This window comes from Talaromyces marneffei, chromosome 2, assembly GCF_009556855.1.
Source record: "Talaromyces marneffei chromosome 2, complete sequence".
Classification (NCBI taxonomy): domain Eukaryota; kingdom Fungi; phylum Ascomycota; class Eurotiomycetes; order Eurotiales; family Trichocomaceae; genus Talaromyces; species Talaromyces marneffei.
Genome location: NC_072349.1, coordinates 2,233,366 through 2,254,237, shown reverse-complemented (window position 1 = coordinate 2,254,237; position 20,872 = coordinate 2,233,366). Strand labels below are relative to the sequence as shown.

Here is a 20,872-nt window from a genome sequence, read left to right as displayed (position 1 = left end):
GACATCTCATGACATAGACAGAAGATGTATAAAATACATGGAGAAGATTAAAGGCCGACGCCGGTCGAAATAGTGAAGAATGATTCCTCTGAAGCAGGATAAACCCCGACCCGAACCACATCTAGTATGCAAAGTCAATATATTACAAACGCAAGAGGGAGAACGCAATAGAGAGGTGCTGGTGGTTGATAATAGGACATGATGGCGGTTTTCGAATGTTTGTGTGATTTTTGAGAGGAAAGTTTGAACAGACTTCGTTTAGATATAGTCTCTTGCAGCCTTTTGCAGTTCGATCATTCTCCATCCTCGTGTCTCGGGATTGTTGACGTCCTCGGGGATTCTTGTAACACCAATTGCATACGTGACGAGCTGAACACGATCTTCCATTCCTGCAGCAAGTTCGTTTGTTTTGGAGTTACGGTAGACATGGACTTCCTGAGTTCTGCATGTGATGACAAAAACAGGGATATCACCGGGCTCAAGCATGCGAGCATTCGCAATGTCGACACCTCGAATATCCAAAATACGGCCGTCAGACTTCATGCCGAGCGTTGTGTACTGTTGTGCTAACGCAGAGTATACTGAAAACTGGGCATCGGATAGCCACAGTTTGAGAGTCTCGATATCTCCCTTGACATAGGCGTCGAGAACTTCTGGCAAAATGTATTCACGCATCTCTCGGAGGAATGGTTCGAGCTGGAAGCTGGGGTCCATCTCACGGAACTTCTTGATGACTCTGGCGGTCTCATTTTCGGCGAAAAAGCCAGCCACACGGTCGGAGATGCTGCGGGCTGTGGAAATAAGAGGGTTTTCGGATTCGTTGTATGTATCTTTGAGCGAGAATAGTCGTTGCATCACCGGGCTCTTATCGCGGAAGTCCTTCCAGGATTCTTTCCAAGCCGAGTCTTTATGAACGGTAAGGTTCGTGCCGGCACTAACAGAGTCAATCAGTAAGGTGATGATTTAAACAACGAGACAGAAATGGCTTACTTGGGATCTTCCTCCATAGGTTCAATTCGAGATGATCGACCTGATTTCAACTCATTCTCTTCGCGCAACTGCCTTTGACGGCGACGCTCTTCTTTTTCGACCCATCCACCATAACGAGAGCTACTGCCATCATCGATAGCTTCCTTCACGCTCTTATAAGCTTCAGTCTGCCTGACTGGTCGTGTGACTTTCTCAATGCCCTTTCCAGTTGCAGAAACTCCCTTACGTAGTCCCTTGACTACTGGAGTTTCCCATGTCCAAGCTGCTCCTTGTCCAATAGCCCTTCCAGTGGATTTCAAAGCGGTTGATGTGGTAGACGATGCGGTACTCGAGGCAACCTCGTAAGCAGCACGGGCTCGCTTGACTGACTCACTCTCGGTGAAGGTGTGTGCAGATGATGCAAGAGCTTTGGTACCTTCCTCCCATTCTTTGGATTTTTTGAATTCAGATCTTAGAGTTTCGGTGAAGACTTGCCATGGTGTCTTGTCGCCATGTGGTGGTGGAGGAGGAACGTCTTTCTTCTGCTCTCGAGAGGACTCGCCTTCGCTTTCCGTCTTCTTTTCACTATCGGCTTCGGGCTCGGCTTCGGCTTTTTTCTGGTTCTTTTGCGCTTGCTCCTTTTGTTCTTGGCTTCGAATCGCGGTGGAATGGAGAGATCGTCGGGGAAGTAATAGAGACGATAAAAGCGTGGTTTCGAAAGAAGGACTTGCTTGCGGCGTCCTCCGGGCGTCGCTTAATAGTGTGCTGAGTCTCCTATACTGGTCATTTGATGTCCGCGAAAGGTATGCTCGTCCAGGTAAAAGTGTAGCTGTCCGCGCTGCGATCGCCGGACTAAATCTTCTCGACTGGATCATCCTCGGCGAAGGAAAGTAAGCTTTTGGCCGGGACAGTTAGATCCAACAATGCCTTGTCAAATTGCAATGGCAAGCGGACGACACAGAATAATATACAGAGTGTGAATGAAGAGGTGATTGCGACGATGGCCGAGGGAGGTCTTGATGGAAGACTTAATGGGGTTGTGGCGGAGAAAATATTCGTCCTGAAAAGCTAGACCCGATGCTTCGGCGCCAAGACTCACCTCCCGGCTTACGGACGGATAATTGTCTTCTCAGTTCTCGTTCGGAAATCTTCAACAAGCCAGTTATCCAGGATAACTGCAACGCCTGTGTTATCCTTCAAACCACGAATTGACTACAGATCATACGGCTATATCAGCCGTCTTCTCAGGCCTTTATTTCGGCCACGGGACAATTGCTCGATTGTCACCTCCTCTCCAGATCGCCCATCATGAGAGCTCGATTGTGGAATACCGTTGAACAGACCATGCCATGGATCGGTCGTGGTAGCCGGCAGCCATTATCACAGATCGAGGCTCGTTCTCCATTTTCGACTGTATCCCCCTCATACGCACCGCCCGATTCAGCAAGAGACTCGGCTGTCCGTCGCCAGAGAGAAACGGATGTTCTCAGATCAAGCCAGTCCGCGAATACCGAGTCCTCGAGTAGCAATTCGTCAGGGGTTGCGGATATATTGCGTATGATGCAAAAAGATCGACAGGTAGCTGGCCAGAAGTCTGCCACCTACGCGGATGGGCTTAGGAAACGACAGGAGGAAACCTACCAGGCATACGGCAATCGTGCGCCTCCATATAACCTGCACGTCTATGCCCACAAACACAATACGATAATCACACTTACAAGGCCAAACGGAAACCCATTGATGTCTCTCGGCTGTGGTAATATCGGATTTCGCAAATCTCATCGTTCCGGGTACGACCCGGCCTACCAACTTTCCTCACACGTCTTCGCACAAATCCAAGAAAAGGGCTTGTTACATGAAATCAAGGGAATTACACTCGTGTTGCGAGGCTTTGGAATGGGCCGGGAGGCCTTCATCAAGGTGTTGCTTGGAAACGAAGGACGAAACGTTCGGCCGTTAGTCACACGCGTCACGGACAATACCACAATAAAATTTGGTGGTACGAGGAGCAGACATGTGCGCAGACTGGGTTAATGAAGGTGATATGGTATATCTATTTCGCAAAGTTCTGTATGTGAAATTTGCATCGATATGGCTGGTGGTTTCGGTCGGAGCTGAGAAAAACATCAAGCACGGCGTACTTGGGGAAAAGACCAACGGGCTTTTACTTCTTCAATATGTACTTTATATGTATCATTACATTCTCTTTTCTGGATAGCGAATCTTAGATGTAATCAAGTATACATTCTGCATTTCAACGCATGCTGTGCTGCGTACGTAGTCAAGGCCAAAACATCTCAGCGGATTGGGCTTTCTCTCCGGCGGTCATCTTGCCTTCCCAACGCGGATTAGCGCAGGATGCGATTCTCAACTTACAAGACATCATCGTTCCTCTACTGTATCACTCGCTGCCATGTTCTTCTCCTCACTTGGAAATTCTTCAAGATTAAACACTGGAGTTCTATATTCCCCATGACGCCCAAGATATCGATTTAGATCGTTCTGTCGGCACTTCTGCTGTGCTCAATCCAATCCATTCGTGACGGCTCGCGGCTGTCAGGCAACAAACAAAGCATTGTTTATTCAAACTGCCCAAGCGCAGCTTGACGAGCTTCTGTGCTACCCTTGCAGATTCTCCGATGTTGCTTGAATGCACCCATTAAATCCATTTCTCCGTGCCTTCTTTCGAAGCACGGTCCCTGGACAGTGTGTCCCGGTCGAAAACCATGTACGACGATGCGCCATCGCCCTTACGCAGACTTTCAATATTCTAATCATTACCAGGTGCTCCTAGTTCCCACGACAGAGTCATTGTTCGGATCGCGAGACAAAGACTCCAATGTACTTTACTCGGATCTTGTTTCTTCGGAGGAGTTTCTTGGAAGCCATGTCCTACGAATACCGAACCCGCCTGGTCCGTCACATAAATCAGATGCCCCCAACGCTCGAGATACACGGACCAAGGCCAAACAAGTAACAACTGTCAACGGCCGTACGGTTATCATCAAGGAGAATTCGATATATAGCAACAAAGGTGGGCAACTTTCTGTGCAAGACTGGACGTTGTTCCGAGGCTAATAAACCCCAGGATTCAAATCGCTTTGTCAAGCTCAAATCATATCGGACGTCCTCTATTACACACCAAATCATAACTCGCAGCCATGGCTAATCTATTACATTTCGAAGCCGCTAGTCGGCACTTACGATCCTGGAAAGATAGTCCCGGCCGTACCTTCGGGGAACCTCCAAGTAACCGACGCTGAACCTTCCAATCGAAACGCCGGAGATACATCGAGTATTCAGAAACGGGACATCAAGTCATTTGCGGAGCTTCTGTCACACTTCCCGATGATTGCGAGACAAATGCAGCCAGGTCTTGACAGGTTGTTTCGCGAGTTTGGAAAGGAGCTAGGGAAGCCTTTACCACCACCTCCATCGCAATCGCCAGCTTCTCCATCCAAACCTGAACAGTGGCCTAGTGAAGCGACCGACTCGTCGCAAGCAGATCGATTACCGTTCAACTCCGACGAATATTTCGCCGATGATGAAGATCTCATGCGCCGCAGTCTAGAAACAGCTGTTACAGCCGCAATTGACATTTTCCGTCTAGTTGACAAGCAGCAGCTCTCACTTCTTGGAGCGACTACCGACTTAACCGGCCCTTTAGTGGAGCGACTAATCGAGAAATACATTGCACAACAGGTTCATGAGACGCTGTTATTTCCTCGACTTTGCAATTTTCGTCGAACCGAGGATGTTGAGCTTGACACAAGGATACGACAAATCGAGCACATTGATGTATCTCAGGTCGGTATCGCTATAGAAGGGGGACTCTCCGGTAAGACGGAATTAATGAATCGACTTAGCAGAGGTGTAGAGGCCTTTCGAAAGATGAATGATGCAACTTGTCCTCAGGATATGCTTGACGTGCTGTTGGCAACTATCAAGGCTGTCACAGTGTCGGAAGAGTCGGACCGATCCTTACACTCATCAGAGAAGCAACCACCTGCCTTTACGGTGAATGCAGACATTCTGGTATCCATGCTCCTTGTTGTGGTGATCAGATCCCAAGTTCGTCGGCTTCAAGCTCGGCTTCTCTATATGCAGCATTTCATTTTCGTTGATGATGTTGAAAGCGGAGAGATGGGCTACGCTTTAAGTACTTTGGAGGCTGTGTTGACCTACTTGGTTAGCGATTACGCTCCACTTCGAAAGGCCAGCGCGCGTAATAAGCGGCTTTGGCAGGCTACAAAGACTGGCAATATAAGGGACATCAGATCGATCCTAGAACCAAATGAGAACGAGAATGACGAAGACTTGTCAGTGTTTGATCATATAGACACCAACTCAGACACATTAAACAATGAAGCAATCAAAACCTCGTCGCTCGAACAACAATCTATCAGATTCACACTTGCTAATGGAAACTCGCTTGAACCGCATACAGAAACCGTTGAGAACTCGCCATTAGAGCCTCCACTTTTAGCCCATGTGTTTCCATTCCAGACTTGGGAGCATTCCACCTCAAGTAACACTTATAAGAAGCCTCGAAAAAGGGTCTCCATGGATGTCGGAAGTATATCAGGCTCATCTATGATCTCGTTGCTATCCAGAACAACAACCATTGCCTCGACGTTCAGTGGCATTGAAGGTGACACTTCAATCGAGACTCTGAGTCATACGCACGACCCTGCTGGTGATTCAGTGCCAATGATGGCAGTTGAAAGCCACCAACCTGCAGCTCTAAAATATCTTCTTAGTCTGCAAGAGTACTATTCAATTGATGTCATTCTTGAGGATACGAATCGTGATGGCACCACACTTCTCAGTGCAGCTGTTCAACATGCGAATAGAAAGGTGGTCGACATCATTACTGACTTTCTATTGGCTGAAGCAGACATACATACAATCAGCAGTTATCTAGAGAAAGAAGACATAAGAGGACGGACAGTTGCACACTACCTATTCAGTGCTCCTTATCTAATGTCTTCACTGGGGAGTCTTTTACCTTGGCAGAAAAGGGATAAACATGGACAGACGCCTCTTTTCGCAATATGCCGGTCATATGACCATACTAATTATCAAGCCATGGTCAATGAGGCTCTGACAGTAGCGCAAAGGGCCCAAGATGATGGACAACCACTCAGAATAGGCGATCACGTCGACTTGAAAGGCAACACTCTTTTGCACATTGTTAGCGATCCTGAGATTATAACACGAATCTTAGCAGAGTGTGACTGCGATCCGAATGCTACCAACGAGAGAAAGTTCACGCCGTTGATGGTGGCAAGTAAATATGGTCGAGTTGACTTGATGCGGAGACTCTTTGCTGATCCTAGAGTTGATACGCACATTACGGAGAGCCGGGGCCTAACAGCTATTGAGCTTGCAAAAGACGATGAAGTACGGAACAGGATTGACGACATGATCCTTTTTCTAAATCCTCCTCTAAATTCTGGAGATATCACCGGCCGGATCACCACAGTTGTGCGTTCTCTCTTTGTTGAAGATGCCACTGTGAGATTTATATTGAAGTCGGGTGCCCAAGCCTCATCTGATACAACTTCAGTCAACGGCACAACCTACGCCATTACCACTTGTCGACGGTCTTTTGCCGACTTTGAACACCTAGCTAAATGTTTGGCAGTCGAGCACCCGGCGTCTTATATCCCGAGCATATCTGAGGCTCGAAGTCCTTTCCAAATTCATTCAAAGCCATCTCGCGCCATTCTTCATGACATGCAAGGTCGTCTTGACCAGTTTCTAAGGATTCTTCTGACCCACCCGACCTTTGCAACACATGAAATGCTGTGGGAGTTTTTCCTCATGCCGGAATTGCAACCTGATATGATGATTGATCGATCGCAGCGCAAAGCCTCGGTGCTTTATGAAAGCATCTACGATGACTATTCGCCCATAACTCCAGATGGTATCAGGGATACGGAGCAGTTCGTAGCCCATGCTCAGGAAATTGTACGAGCCGCGCATGCCAATACACGGAGCGTCATACGGCGCGGACACTCGGCACAGCATGCGGCATTTGACTTTGGAGATGCCGCTAGTTTGTGTGCGTCGATTCTTTCTACATTCAAGCCACCGTCAAACGCTATTCCGGTCTCGCACATTGATGCTTTTGCTCAATACGCCGCTGCTATGAGCACCTCCTCATCAGACTCTTCTCCCCTCCTTCAGTTCCTAACAACCCTCACGTCTGTACAAAGTACAACGACGGCAGTTTTGAGTGCACTTTCCCGTCCAGGGAGACTAATCTATACTCTTTCATCTACGAACCGCAATTTGTCACGATCCCGCTCGTCGCTTGCATCCTCATCGCTACCGAGGAAATTCAACCTCAACCTTTCCGTTCTTGAGGAATCGAGACAAAAGAACTTACGAGAACTCGAGCAGAAAATAAATGAATCGGAAGCCCAGGCATCACGATTATCACGTGAGATATCGTGGAATAAGGATGTGGTGGTTAGTGAGCTCGCTGGCTGGACCTCGTGGAGAGAAAAAGTCGGACGAGACGCCATTCGAGCATTCGTCAGAGCAACCGTTGTACAAGAGAGGGAACGTGATCGCCGACTGGAAAGGTGTCTACGGAATATCAAGGAGCTGCCCCGCTTGCCAGGTTCAGCGAAATGATTATTAATTATACCATAGGAATTGAATACATACTTCTACTACAACTTCTCTGTCATCACAAGAATATTTCTTTGGCAATTTTCTCTCTGGAAAGGGTATCTAGATATATAAGGGCGTTCGTCTAAAGGCTAGAAACGAAGATGAAGCAAAATTTCATGAAAACAGTCGATGTCTAGCATCGATACAGCCGGCGCAAGAGATGAAGGGGAAAAAACGAAGTTAAAACCAACTGCCAGATTGTTACTTCAAGAGGAAAATTCTATGTATAAGCCTTAGGCATGGGTTCTTGGGTCATCGGGGAGTATTTCTCGAAATACCGACACATCTGCGACAGCCTCCGAGCGATTACTACGCCCAGTCCGCGACATATAATCATGAGGTTGATCTGTGTGCGTATTTTCCAGCGGCGGCGAGACAATAACAGGGATACTAGTGAGCGATGCTCGGTCGCTTTGATCCAGAGACGACGACGCAATATCGACTTCGGCCATTTCGTTGCCATGACCGCTTAGAAGACCCTTTCGCTGCTCGGCCTCTGTCTGATTAACGGGTATATATTTGCCGTCTCTCAACACATATACCTGCGACGACATTCGGCGTTGTGAATGATCCACATCCTCGACCACGGCGAAGGTGAATGAAGACGCACGACTCCTGCTGAACATGATCGATTCCCGCTCTGAGGCGAATGAAGCGCGTTTCGTCAATGCTTCTTCGTCTTCCTGCGGACTCAAGTACTGCGATTTCCCCTTGTTTTTCTGTTCGCGACGACGTTTGAACCATCCGCGACGTGTGATGCAGTTGTCGTGGCTGACGAGGTATGCGATGAGACAGAGGAGCAGAGCGGTGATAAAGATGGATCCTATTATAATTCCAGCCAGTGGGATTTGGTTATTGTTTTTATTGTCGTTGTCGGTTGAATCTCGGCTGGTGATGGTCGATATCAGTGTTGAAGGTGCGCGGAGGAATAATGGAACAGCGGAGACGGAAGAAGCTCCGAGGAGCAATATCGTTGATGCGCGCATATTGTCGGTATATTTTATTGGGATAAGGAAGGTCGAATGAGTTTAGTCGGTGGTGGTGGTGGTGGTGGTGGTGGTTGTAAATGGCGATACCTTCATTCGTAGCACGGCGCCTTAGGGTTGATGTTATAGCGCATCCACAACACTCATATACATTTCTCTGGTGTCCTAGAAATAGTCTGCAAAATAAACTTGTCACAGAAGTACACAAAAGATTTCTCTGGAGTCTAACAGGCTCTTTATGTATTCTCTTCCAAAGTTAACTCCGAAATTAAATGTTGACCAAAACTTTCTTAGCCATCTAGCTATCTACTCGTAGTACATAGTGGCCATCGACTAACAAGAGTAATATAACTGCATAAGAGCTAGTGACCTAGGCACAGCGAGGCTGAGAGCCATTTGCGTGGATTTGGCCCATGGCTGTTGGTGCTTACTCGCACTGGCGCAGTACGAATAGCTAGCTAAGCCGTTCGTAGAGGTTAAATTTAGTGTCTTCACCGACCACGTTCCAAGCTAATTTTGCCTCCTACGTAGTCCAATTTGACTTGAGAAGGGCCAAGCTTGTTGGTTATTTTTCTCATCTCCAAAACTTCTAACTAAGCCACTTGCTTTTGAATGGTTAGGTAGAGAGGCGCACAAGGCGGAGCTCGTTCTCTCCCTAAAGGCCAAAGCTTACCGTACGCCGCAGGTTAGGCAGTCGACTAGCCTCCGCATTAATGATCCCTTAGCGAGCGAACCGAATCAATTGCAGTTCGCTAACCATCTTATTTGTCGTTGGTTGGTGAAAGGGATGAGTTGTCAAGACGCTTGCTCTCTTGTGTGTTTCCCTCCTGTTCGTCAGCACGAGAATTACCGGTAGCAAAGTTCAAAACCCGAAAGTCTTCTCTTTGGGCTTGCTTCGTCATGCAGACAGAAAGTACTCCGTGAAGATGCAGAACTCCGTAGCCGGCCATCGTACGAACTCTGATTACTTGGCCTGACGGGGCTGGTGCTCAAACTGCTCAGCCTTTGCAGACGAAGACACGAAGTTGGTCAGGACTAAGTCCAGCCGCAATCTGGTCAAAGCTTGTGCCCTAGGGTTTCTATGATTAGACAGCCAATTATATTCAGGTAAGCTCTTGTAGTTGGTTTCATGATTCCAATTCGATGTTAATTGTTTGTGAATAGAATCGTCTCTACGTCCGGATACTGAGGAGTATATTGCTGCAAAGGTGCAATACTGCTTTCTCCGATCTACTACTTCATGTCATACCACATGGCGGTCATAGATAAAATCTCCATAACATGTACCTAGTGGGCTTTGCATAAGCACATTTCATAAATGCCCGGGACTGGAGCTGACGAGTCTCCATAATCTGGGGAGTAAGCACTATCATCCCCTATTTAGCCATCTAGCGACATTGCATTTAAAAGTTCACGTCTTCTTTGTGCGCATTTGTTTGACGCCAACTATTTTAAGAGCTATGCTTTGGGCCGGCTAATGAAGCTGACGTCTACTTGGGGAAATCGTAGTTTGTTTATTTATGTGTAAAAAACCAAATGATGTGTACTAGATTCGTCATGTTGAGCACAGGTGGAAATATTCAAGCCCATTCAACAATTGTGGAATCCACTGGTTCTACGGTCTTCACAAGCAACGCCCATGGCCCATGTATCTCTACACTGTGATACTGCCGTGGTCACTCTTAAGAACGTCCGTAGCACCGTTTTCTAAACTGGAAGTGATCACAGGACTTTGCTGCCAACGAAGATCAAAGGTGTCTCCGGCGATTTCCTTCTAGCAACTATGAATTAAGGCCTCAATATCCGGTCTAGCTAATGGGCAGTTTGACCAAGGAATTGTTTGATTTATAAATGAGCAGAATATGAGAAATTGAATTATCAAATGGTATATATGTACTTCCATCGCTGAAAATATGTCTCTTCCAGTCCCAGTGCATGAACTAATCGCACCTACATATCGAGATCTGCAGTCGAATAACTAACACCATTTCCAATTATCGAGTTTTTATCGACACCCTGATTTTTTTTGGATGTCATAGTTAAATGTAGCTCAGCCATATACGTAAATAGTGTAGCCAAGCAGATTGTTGAATAGTTTGAAGTTGAGGGGAAGGGCTCTTTGGATTTGACTTCAACATTTGAAGTCACCGGGATATTGCATACATATATAACTACATAGTATGACTGGTGTCTTTGTGACTTTTGTCTGACCTAACATTGAAGCGTTCCGTTGATTAACTAACTAACTAATATAACTTTTGATACAGTAAAACCGGTTTTACTGTAATTAAATTACTACGTAGTATATACGTACTATCGTTACAGGCTTGCAGGATCGTCGAACGAAGTCTTAACCAATGACAGCCCCTAAATGATATACATGGGATGACTGGCATGAAGCCAGAGGAGCTAGCTATACACTAGTACGGTAGTAGTGCATTATCAAGACTGTCCACTGGTCAAAATTCAAAACACGTTAATAATATCATGCCAAATAAGACACCCCAAAACAGCATGGTCAGAATCAATTCTGTGCCTATGAATGTAACCCCCTTTATCCATTGTATTACCTAAATTGAGCCTCACAATCCGTTTCTCGACTCCACAAATCAGCTATATAAAGTCCAACACTTGCCACAAGTCTTGTCATAGAAATTCACTCTTCAAATCTAATTGCCAGTATATGGACACAGAGGATATACTTGGGTTCTAATTGCAAACATGGCGCGTCTGCTACGATCTATCATCACCGTGGCGCTTGCCGGCCTCCCTGTAGCTCACAGTACAAGTACCATCGGCTCGACCGTAACTTCTGCCTCCAACGTCTCGGGCATAGAGGTAGACGTGATCTTTCCCATTCACAACTCAACCTATAACATCACCGAATCGCTTCCCATCGTATTCGCCCTACAGAACCTAACAGCTGCAGCGGCCCTCGGGCCATTCACTTTCAGCTGGGACATTATGCCATATGGCAACGTCGGTGGAATCCAGGAGCCCGGCGGCGTTCTGAACGATGTCGCGAGCGTTTACTTCACTGCTGCTAATGCCACTGCCGAGCCGTATATTCTCGTCAATCAGACGAATGTGCAGAAATGGTATTACGGGCCATTTTATCCGTACGGCTCTGTATACGCGCTGCAGTGGGCTATAATATGGGATGACCCTGTCAAGATATGTGATTCCAATCCGCTAGACTTGCTTGGAACGCTCTTTTTCAACATCGACATCAACAGTCCGGAACCCAAGATAGCGAACGTGACAGGGCAATGTCCCCAGCTAGGCGCTGTATATGAGATTAGCACGGCATCTCTGAACAGCTCTTGCTCGGCGGTAGTGAGCAATAATGGTACCGGGAACCCTTGTACTGTCACTGTTGATCAGACGATGGTGGCGAACATCTCGAGCACCTTGCGGAGCCTTGTTGCGGCGTCAACAGCCACGCCATCTGCTAGCGCTACAACCCCATCTTCCACAGCAAAGCACAGTATTGCTGTTGGCTCTAATGTTCCACTATCATATATATTGGCGACTGCATTCATTGGGGCTCTTCAGATGGTAATGTGAACAGATGAGTTTCCAGGTTGATAAATAATAAAATGGAGATGCTTTAACATAGTAGTCCACGTTACTGTAGACTGCGTAAATGCTCTTATGGTAATGCAGTGCAGCTACTAACATCCGGAACTTCCAGTAAGAATCAAATCAGAGGGTAATATCACAGGTGGGTTAGAGTGAGTTGATGACATCACGCCGCTGCGAAGAATCACCGACGTCATTGACCACACCCCAACCAGCCAACTATTTCATCAGACATATCACCTACATGTAGTATAGGCTTTCTTTATATGGTTTTCTTCATATCTACCACCTTGAGATCTTGAGGTTAACTTGCCATTTCCCATCAGACACGTCCTAAACAATAACCATGCCGCTCGTTGTCCCAGGTATTCATTCCTCGTTGGCCGAAAACAAGAAGAATGACTGGCTCGACGAGCTTATGGGCAAGAAATTGACCGACTCTAAGACCGATGAACTGGTACCGCCGTGGCTCCAGTCCAGCTCTTGATCACAGGAACATTACTGACAACTAGATCAGTCATTCGCAAAACAAGACTTACCTCCCAACCATCGCATCTTGGGACCAGATACTACTATGATTCCAGACTATCAGCCTGATAGGTATGTCCCAGATCTGTGTGTGTTCATAGATGTACTCTGAAGACTAACTGGCGCCGTTCTCAATCCAACAGACTGATCATTCGCGTCGATGATGAGGGTACCGTACGTGATGTCCGATATGGTTGAATGACTGGTCTTTCAAGTCAGAGCAGACAGATGAAACGACACTATAACGACGGATAAATTTTATCTTCCTTCTGAACAATGTATTTTAGGACAAAAATGACTCAACAATTTGGCTGTTAACATTCTTTCCATAGTAAAATTAAATCTTGCACGTGACGTTATCGAGTAGGTACTAGTAGGTACTAGGTACATGAAACATCACGTGCACACTAGCCGTATTCGGAAGAATCCAAACGAACTAAGAGTACGCGGTCGGCCAGCCTCCTTCCTAACCCCAACAAGGGAGTGATACGATACCATTGACTGTGCAATTTGTCCTCTAACATCGAATAGACAAGAGACAAGAACGACTGTGCACACCTATTGCTCGTCAACTACTGCAACCATGCAATTGATTTTCGCAGCTCGCCGGGGGCGCCGTGTCCTGCATCAAGTGAACCTCCAACAGACCACATCTCTATCGACTCGTGTGCCAATCGCCGTGAGCAATGTCCGACGCGTATTTCGTCTCGCAGACACTCGCGCTGCTGTATTTTCGAACAAAACCAGGGTCAGCACTCTAAACCAGCTTGGCGCAACATTCCAAAGAAATCAATACTCTACTACTACAACTACGACCTCCGCCGATGCTTCGAAACCCAAACCTCGTGGCCGACCACCCAAATCCAGTGAAGAGAAACCAAAGAAGAAAGCTGCGAAGAAGCGCAAGCCCAAGAAGAAGGTCAAGAAAGTCCGCAAGCTCTCCGAAGACGCATTGGAAAAGAGGCGCAAGCAAAGACAGGAACAAAAGGTCAAGGATACGATAAAGTCATTGATAGCGGAATCGTTGAAAAAGGAGGAGCCTAAATTGAGGAGCCCTATTGCCTGGAATCTTTTTGTTTCTGAGAAACTCAAGGGCGTTGATAGGGAGGCCAGGAGCAGTGCTCTCCGTGATATAGCTGCTCAATATCGCGAGCTTCCCGAATACCAGCGCGAGGTTTGTTCTTTGGTCTTTGGTATTTAGCATGATATGACATTGACTAACTATGGTTTTAATAGATCCTGAACCAGGAAGCGTCTAAATTGAGCAAAGAAAATGAAGCAAAATTGAAGGAATGGGTACACTCATACTCTCCTCTACGAATAAAACAGGCAAATGCCGCCCGCAAGCTTCTGCCAAAGTACATGGCCAAGCATGAGAAATCCCCAATCATCAAATTGAGTGCAATCCGCGATGACCGACAGGTGAAGCGACCTGTCTCTGCATTCCTCTGGTTCTTCAAGGAGCGCGTGGCAACTGGAGAGTACCGCGGTCTTCCTGTCACAGAGATCTCTGAGCGTGTCAAGGCCGAGTGGGTCAATACTTCTGACAGTGAAAAACAGGTATGTATTCATTAATTATTAGTCATCGGCTAAGATGTGGTACTGACGGTGGCGATAGCTCTACCTGACCAAAGCAGAAGAAGACCGACAACGCTACATCACAGAATACCGTGACACCTACGGTGAAGATCCCAATTTCATCAAAGAGGGCGGTAGCAAACAGAAGGCTGAAGAGGCTGATCTGTAAATCGCTCTAGCTGTTCTTGTATGAAAAAGAGCTCGTTCTCGTTCCCCAGCAAGGTGCAGAGTGAGCAAGCGGTGGTGTTGGAGATACTGATATCCCCTCTGTCATGATTCCTGCCTTTTTTTTTATCTCCTGGTCTGTCTATGTATTGAATACTTTGTGTACCTCGGTCGGATTGGTGTCTCGTTCTTTTTCTCTTATATCCGTATCACCGTGAAGAATGTATTTGTATCTTCGGTTTGTGTTTGGACTCAATTCATTGCCAATATCCTGATAGGAAGACCCTTTTCCAAAAAAAAAAAGAAGAAAAAAAGTAGGATCACAATTGGGATTAAGAGTTAGATCTGACAGCCACATCCACATCTGCTCGTATGCACAGATCCGTCCATCATAATGGCGGTGAAGCATGAAGGAAGGTGACCTACCACAAACAGAAAAATCTGTCCCCTCTATACCTACCTAGGTACTCAGGATCAAGCTATATTTAATTGTAGAATGGGAATGTTAGGTAGGCATGCATAGGGATATTTTTATTAAAGTTTTTTTCTGCCTTCTCTATTAATCGGATTTTTGATGCATGACATTAAGTGGATGGTCGAGTGACATACATGGCCACGGGTATACCCCAATTTCAATGGAGTTTCAAGGCTCTATGGAGTACACGGGGCTGCTTAGGTACCTACATGTGTCATGTGTACCATAATAGTTTTTTTGTTGCGGGGCTGACTGTACAAGCGACTTGAATACGTTGAACACCTTGTGTTTTTCTACGGGCTTACAGATTGATGCTTATTTACATAACTCTAGATTTTTTCAAGACAGCATGAACATATCGGAGTTCTATGCAGTCATGTAGTATCTGTACAGACAGAGATCTCAAAAAGTAAATGGCCTCCTCATGTCAAAGGAAAGGCCCGGTGCAGGATGCATAAGGCAGGTGATGGGAATGGGGTCCACTGTGTTTTGCTCGATGAGTTGTCACACTTTGCTTTGACATGGACCATCGGAAAATCAAGCTTGTGAGTGTAACATCCGTGTCAGTTGAGAGTCTGGTTTCTTACTTGCTTGATGATTGTGTAACTAGACATAGAGATGGTCTGAATTGATCAATCAGCGACGAATTAATGTGGTCGAGCTTCTGGAAAGCATCTTCGATTTTGATCACTACGGTATGAGCTGCGTGGTCTTCAATCAGCAGTAGGCATTGATTGGCAATCCAGGAACAGCTGATCGAAGATTGGTTGTTCACGCCCAATACACGTCAAGCATTGTAGGGTAGTGAACTCCAAGTCGTCGTTTCTGGGGCCGTAACTAGGTGATTTGTCCAATGGCCGAGGTTCAAGGCGATAGTGCAGCATTAACGTTCGCCAGGCAGCGCCAACCCTCTTGAGAGATTCGTACTCCGGACGTAAATCATTTCAATTCTGACGGGGCTGTTTCTAGATTTTCCGTTTGGGTCTTTTTTTTTTCCCTTTCTCGATCAGTCCGCGGTGAATTCATAAATGTGCAAGTCAATCAATGAGATGAAGTTTGATGTTGTCACGGGATTAGAATTGTAAGAAATACTACATACGCGCCGACCAGATAAGGACTCCGGCTAGTGTTGGCGCCTTGTAATTACAAAAAGTGTAATTTCAATGTAAATTAGAAATGCGTAATGTAAATAAATTTACATTTGTAATTACAAATTTACTAACAATTAGTATGCGCCCCAGAAATTCTCGATATTTTTACATTTTTCAGAATAATAACAGCACCCCAACCAAATTAGGCGAATAAAGCACCGAAAAGACACGTAAAAAGCGTATAAAAATGTTGCCAATTTGACACATATCCTCGTCCTCAATATTGGCCTATCCAACTATCCAACTAATCATATTACCCAATTCGCAAGCGCTTGTACGCTCTCGGGGCCTCCAGCTCCAAATCAGGCTCCGGCGATGCCTCTATAAGATCTGTTGCAGGTTTCTGATCCATGGAATTGAGGTTATTCAGAATTGAAGAGAATTCAAGGCTCTGCTCTCTATAGACTCTTGCTGATTCGGCCTCCTCGTCCTCTAACTGTTGCTCTGGCGTAGGCTCTTCATTGAGCTTCTCTTGCAGTTGATATTCATTGATTTGTAAAAAAAGAAGCTTTTCAACCTGCTCAACGCTGAGTCGATTCCGTATCTTGGTGTGCTGTAAATTCATCAAGGAAAAGGCACGTTCGGCAGTTACTGAGTTAGCAACTGTATGAATAAGACGATTTGCGAAGGAAGCGAGCTTTGGAGCGATATCAGCCTAGAAAATATTAGTAATTAGAATATAAAAAGGATGACTCTATTCCCACTTACTGCTTCAAGCCAGAATATTGTAATCTCGCTTTCTTCCCAGCACCGTGCCTTATAAAAGGCGCCATCTTGTTGCCGGAAATGTAAGAAATCATGCCATACTTCTTGAGGCTCTAAAATTGCACGAATTTTCTCTTTTGTCGAGCTCTCAAGCGGTTGACGAATTCTCTTCGGATCGAGCCAATATGCGACCCAGTGGATAGATAATATTTGTAGATTTGCACGCGCTGTAAAGCCTCCTTCATTAAAATATGCCTTTATATCCTCATGAAGTTGTGTATATAAAGCTGCAGTCCTCATCTCATTCTCAAGCTTCAACCAGCGTGGTATGACGTTGAAGATAGTCGCATTCAAAGCCTCGGAGTCTTTTTGAGCGATATGTAAAGGTTTAAAAACCCTACACAAATCATTGAGGATATTCCAAAAGTGATATCTTGAATGATTCCAATAATCTCAACAAGCTTGCTTTTATCGCTATCCTCACTAACGCTTTGAGCCCACTGAATAAGCGATTCCTTTAGCTCATTAACCGAGTTAATGAGGTTATATTGAGATCCCCAACGTGTTATAACAGAGGCAATAAGCGCCTTCTTTCTGCCATTCCTAGCTTTCTCAATCGCTTGTAAATCGGCGTATCTTAATGGGCTTCGGTGGAAAAACGTCACGATATCGTTGGCTTCTTTGAAGATATGCTTCACGGTCATCGCTTGCGAGACTTTCATATCTAAAAGATCCTTAAAAAATTAGCTGTAGGCCATGAGAATCACAAGGAATCATAAAAGCATGTTGAAGTGGTGATTTGCGCTGTAAAATTTCCCAAACAAGCCTCATTGTAGAGCACGTATCTGTCGATAAAGAATTGATACATTTCCAATCAATATCTCCATCAAAAAGTGTCGCTAAAAGTGCTTCAAGTTGGTGTAAAAGCCACTCAGTAATATTCTTCGCATTCAGACGTTCATTTTCCATATCTTTGAGGCAATAGAGCCAGGATCTTTGCGGTGTAGTAATTGTAATCACCATAACACGTTGATGATTGATATTTGAGGTCTCATCAACCGTGATATTGAGATGCTGAATCTGGCGCCAAATGCCTATCGTTTTTGTATAAGATTCGGTATAAAGCTCAGTCAAAAGACTGCCTCCAATTCGGTGCCGATCTGGTGGGATATAGCCTTTTCTCAAGAGTTGTAAGGCTTCACGCATAAAAGGCTGCGACCACATGGAAAATGGTCGGTTTCCAGTAAAAGTTGCACGAGCAAGAGCGCAGTCAATCCGCGTTTCTAATGTATCAACTTTTATCCCATTTGGTAGCTCCATTAGGGTCTTTTGCCTTGTTCTTTGAAGCAATTGTAGCGCTGCAGGACAACTTTCAATGTGCTGGTGGAAGCGGGTGTGATTCTTAGCCCAGGTGCGTTGACAGCCGCGGCAGCGCGCAAGGCCTGACTTTAATCCGGTTCAAAATCAGAAAAGTATTTTTAAGCATATTTGTATGGTAAATCACCTTATTTTTACTCGGAAGAATTTCGAATATCTTCTCTCGGTCTCGCTCTCTCTGCGCCTGCTCTTCTTTCCGAATTTGGCCCATTTTTGGTGGTGTTGGCTGCTAATATTGATGCTTGGAATGCCAGGCGCTCAAAATATTGATTCAATTATATATAATCAATATTGACATTGCTCTTGTTTCTAGGGGGATACAGGAAGAGCGGCAAAAACTATTTCAGAGGCTCTGATTGGTTTAAACAGGCTCACCGCCGGCTACTGCAGATCACGTGAGACTTGGCATAAACATGGCGTATGTACGTCTGTATGTAAATTAATGATCAAAATTTTGGTGGTAATTACAAATTACTGTAAATTAAAGAAATTTTTGTAATTACACCAACACTAACTCCGGCCACAAGACAGGAATCACTAAAAAGGCTAACACCGTAACACGCAAGAAGAGGGTCCATCCTAACCTCTTTCGGGCTTAGCGTCGCGAATCGATCCCGAACCCTCGCCCATTGGTTCCTGCCACCACATCGTCTTCGATGCGGTGAAGAGAGACGAAAAATGGCTGCGTTGATGCGACACAAGAAGGTCATAACTAAGTAACTAGCCACAGTTGGGCATGTAGAAAGAATTAGAAGTATGCAGGCGCTGTCATTGGGCGATAAGATTTGTATTGTTTTGATGACAAGTGACTCATGTTTCTGTTGTTGTAGAGCTAGACATGAACTACGAAGTTCAAGGCTTCATCAATTGACACTCAAATTGTATGAACAACAGAGTAATCTATATCGTTGCCAAGCTGTTGCAAGAAAGATATTGACGAGAGAGTTGAGATAAACTCAAGTCAGTCTTTTCTTTCCTGCGCATCTTAACTTTTGTACATTGTTGTACATTATTTGCTTCATTCAGCGTTTGCGACATCGGCTGTCTCGTCCTTCGTTCCTAGACACCGGTTGTCGTTCGGTTCTTTCGTTTTCGAATCAAAATTCCTTGTGATTGTACGGTAACAACGTCGTCGTTGAAGTCTAGGAGCAGCACTAACTGACTGACCAAAGCTGGTGAGGTGGTCAAGTCAACTTCTCGATAGATCTTCACGACCTCATACGGAAGGTACTACCTTGGTTACGGTTCGTGCGGCCCGGTCCTTCCTTCGTTGCTCCCCGCACCTTCCCAAGGGTCGCGACAATCCAAAAAGGAAGTCACGGGAATCATCCCATCCCATCGTCCTGTCTTAAGTCTCAATTGTTATTGTCGCATTCCACCAGGCGACTTCAGACAACACCAGTGAACGCTAGCTCCATAGTCAACTCCTAGCGCAAACCCCGGTGCCTCGGAAGACGACGAACTGCCTCCTGCTACAGCTGGTGTTTGCTTTTTCTTTTCTTTTTCAAACAGATGCCTCTGGAAGGCGAGACAGTCGTTCAGCTTGTGAATCTGTCATCACATACAGCATATTGAGGCGCCTGTCTTGTTCAGTGTCTACACTGTCAGTGCTAGTTCCGGGTAAGTCATCACTGATAAGTAACTACCCCCTCGATAATCTTTCATCACTTCCTCCTATCTTAGCCTGCCCCAAAAGATATCCAAGGATGGAATATCGATTTCACTCAGAGCACTCAGCACTCTCATAGGCCGGAACAAAGCTTCCAATGCCATGATTCGAGCAGCAAGTGGCTTGTGCCTGCGTGGTGCAGTGTGCTCGTTCACTCGACTTGTTTTTCGTCCCATCAGAAGGCTCGGAAGCTCCCCCTCCATCCATATCCCGTCAACCGCCATCTGTTTGTTGTGGTTGGCTACATCATCCCCCCAGCCCCCTCTAACAAAAATCTACTAACCACGCCAACATCCAATCCACTCAGCAACCATCTGCAATTCTATGCCCCCTTACTGGGTTAATACTTTAGTCACATTGACACTAACTAATCATGTTGATCCACTTGCAGGAAACCTTTCAACCTGCGAATGAGCTCGGTTTGACGACTCAAGTTTTTTCTCTTTCACATATTTTCTTTGAACCTTCTTCGAAAAAGGGAGTGAAGAAAGAAGAATATAGGACCCGACTCCCACGATTGAGGATTCCGGTTCACATCGATCCTTGAACTACGACATATAGATCACATTCCGATTGAATGACGGTCAACAAAGATCTACCGGACCCCGAACCTCAGATCTACTAGATAGATAGCCTACCGCCCTTTGCGCTTCGGTCACAGGGTCAACATCTTACATACAAGTTACCGCACACTGTCTTCCTCCGATTATTGTCGCATTGAATTTTACGATATTCGCGCTTCTTTATCACGATCTTGCATGACAGATATCCGCTTCTCAAGCAAGAGCGGCGCATATATTCATACAGCAGCCTCATCAAATTCTTTTCTACTAGTCGCAAACCCGTTGGGCTCAGCACTCAGTTTAGTTGATGTCACGGCACTCATCTAGAGCAAAGGTTCACTGTGCTGAGAAGAGACCTGCTGTCTCCGACAAACCGTCGCCTTCAATGCTTGTTCACTCACCGTTGACGTACGGTTTGTCGCTCAATATTTCCCAACGCT

At 45.8% G+C, this 20,872-nt stretch overlaps 8 protein-coding genes across 8 annotated transcripts; 5 read left to right on the top strand and 3 right to left on the bottom strand.

The window, feature by feature from the left end:
• Positions 1-258: 258 nt before the first annotated feature.
• On the bottom strand, positions 259-1,844 carry EYB26_003172 (uncharacterized protein; the record flags this gene model as incomplete). Its single annotated transcript, XM_054262475.1, has 2 exons — positions 259-934; positions 991-1,844. 2 exons carry the CDS (start codon positions 1,842-1,844, stop codon positions 259-261), a joined length of 1,530 nt encoding a protein of 509 aa, XP_054118450.1.
• Positions 1,845-2,277: 433 nt separating this feature from the next.
• EYB26_003171 (uncharacterized protein) lies at positions 2,278-3,003 on the top strand (the record flags this gene model as incomplete). The annotated part of the gene is made up of 1 exon (XM_054262474.1): positions 2,278-3,003. One exon carries the CDS (start codon positions 2,278-2,280, stop codon positions 3,001-3,003), a length of 726 nt encoding a protein of 241 aa, XP_054118449.1.
• Positions 3,004-3,619: 616 nt separating this feature from the next.
• Positions 3,620-7,614, top strand: EYB26_003170 (uncharacterized protein; the record flags this gene model as incomplete). The annotated part of the gene is made up of 3 exons (XM_054262473.1): positions 3,620-3,697; positions 3,754-4,003; positions 4,058-7,614. The coding sequence occupies 3 exons, from the start codon at positions 3,620-3,622 to the stop codon at positions 7,612-7,614; spliced, it is 3,885 nt and encodes a 1,294-aa protein (XP_054118448.1).
• A 272-nt stretch (positions 7,615-7,886) lies between these two features.
• EYB26_003169 (uncharacterized protein) lies at positions 7,887-8,639 on the bottom strand (the record flags this gene model as incomplete). The annotated part of the gene is made up of 1 exon (XM_054262472.1): positions 7,887-8,639. The coding sequence occupies one exon, from the start codon at positions 8,637-8,639 to the stop codon at positions 7,887-7,889; it is 753 nt and encodes a 250-aa protein (XP_054118447.1).
• A 2,721-nt stretch (positions 8,640-11,360) lies between these two features.
• EYB26_003168 (uncharacterized protein) lies at positions 11,361-12,206 on the top strand (the record flags this gene model as incomplete). Its single annotated transcript, XM_054262471.1, has 1 exon — positions 11,361-12,206. One exon carries the CDS (start codon positions 11,361-11,363, stop codon positions 12,204-12,206), a length of 846 nt encoding a protein of 281 aa, XP_054118446.1.
• Positions 12,207-12,567: 361 nt separating this feature from the next.
• Positions 12,568-12,947, top strand: EYB26_003167 (uncharacterized protein; the record flags this gene model as incomplete). Its single annotated transcript, XM_054262470.1, has 3 exons — positions 12,568-12,678; positions 12,739-12,821; positions 12,893-12,947. The coding sequence occupies 3 exons, from the start codon at positions 12,568-12,570 to the stop codon at positions 12,945-12,947; spliced, it is 249 nt and encodes an 82-aa protein (XP_054118445.1).
• A 385-nt stretch (positions 12,948-13,332) lies between these two features.
• EYB26_003166 (uncharacterized protein) lies at positions 13,333-14,496 on the top strand (the record flags this gene model as incomplete). The annotated part of the gene is made up of 3 exons (XM_054262469.1): positions 13,333-13,923; positions 13,986-14,309; positions 14,368-14,496. 3 exons carry the CDS (start codon positions 13,333-13,335, stop codon positions 14,494-14,496), a joined length of 1,044 nt encoding a protein of 347 aa, XP_054118444.1.
• A 1,875-nt stretch (positions 14,497-16,371) lies between these two features.
• On the bottom strand, positions 16,372-18,411 carry EYB26_003165 (uncharacterized protein; the record flags this gene model as incomplete). Its single annotated transcript, XM_054262468.1, has 5 exons — positions 16,372-16,773; positions 16,827-17,188; positions 17,308-17,547; positions 17,690-18,269; positions 18,328-18,411. The coding sequence occupies 5 exons, from the start codon at positions 18,409-18,411 to the stop codon at positions 16,372-16,374; spliced, it is 1,668 nt and encodes a 555-aa protein (XP_054118443.1).
• Between the last annotated feature and the right edge of the window lie 2,461 nt (positions 18,412-20,872).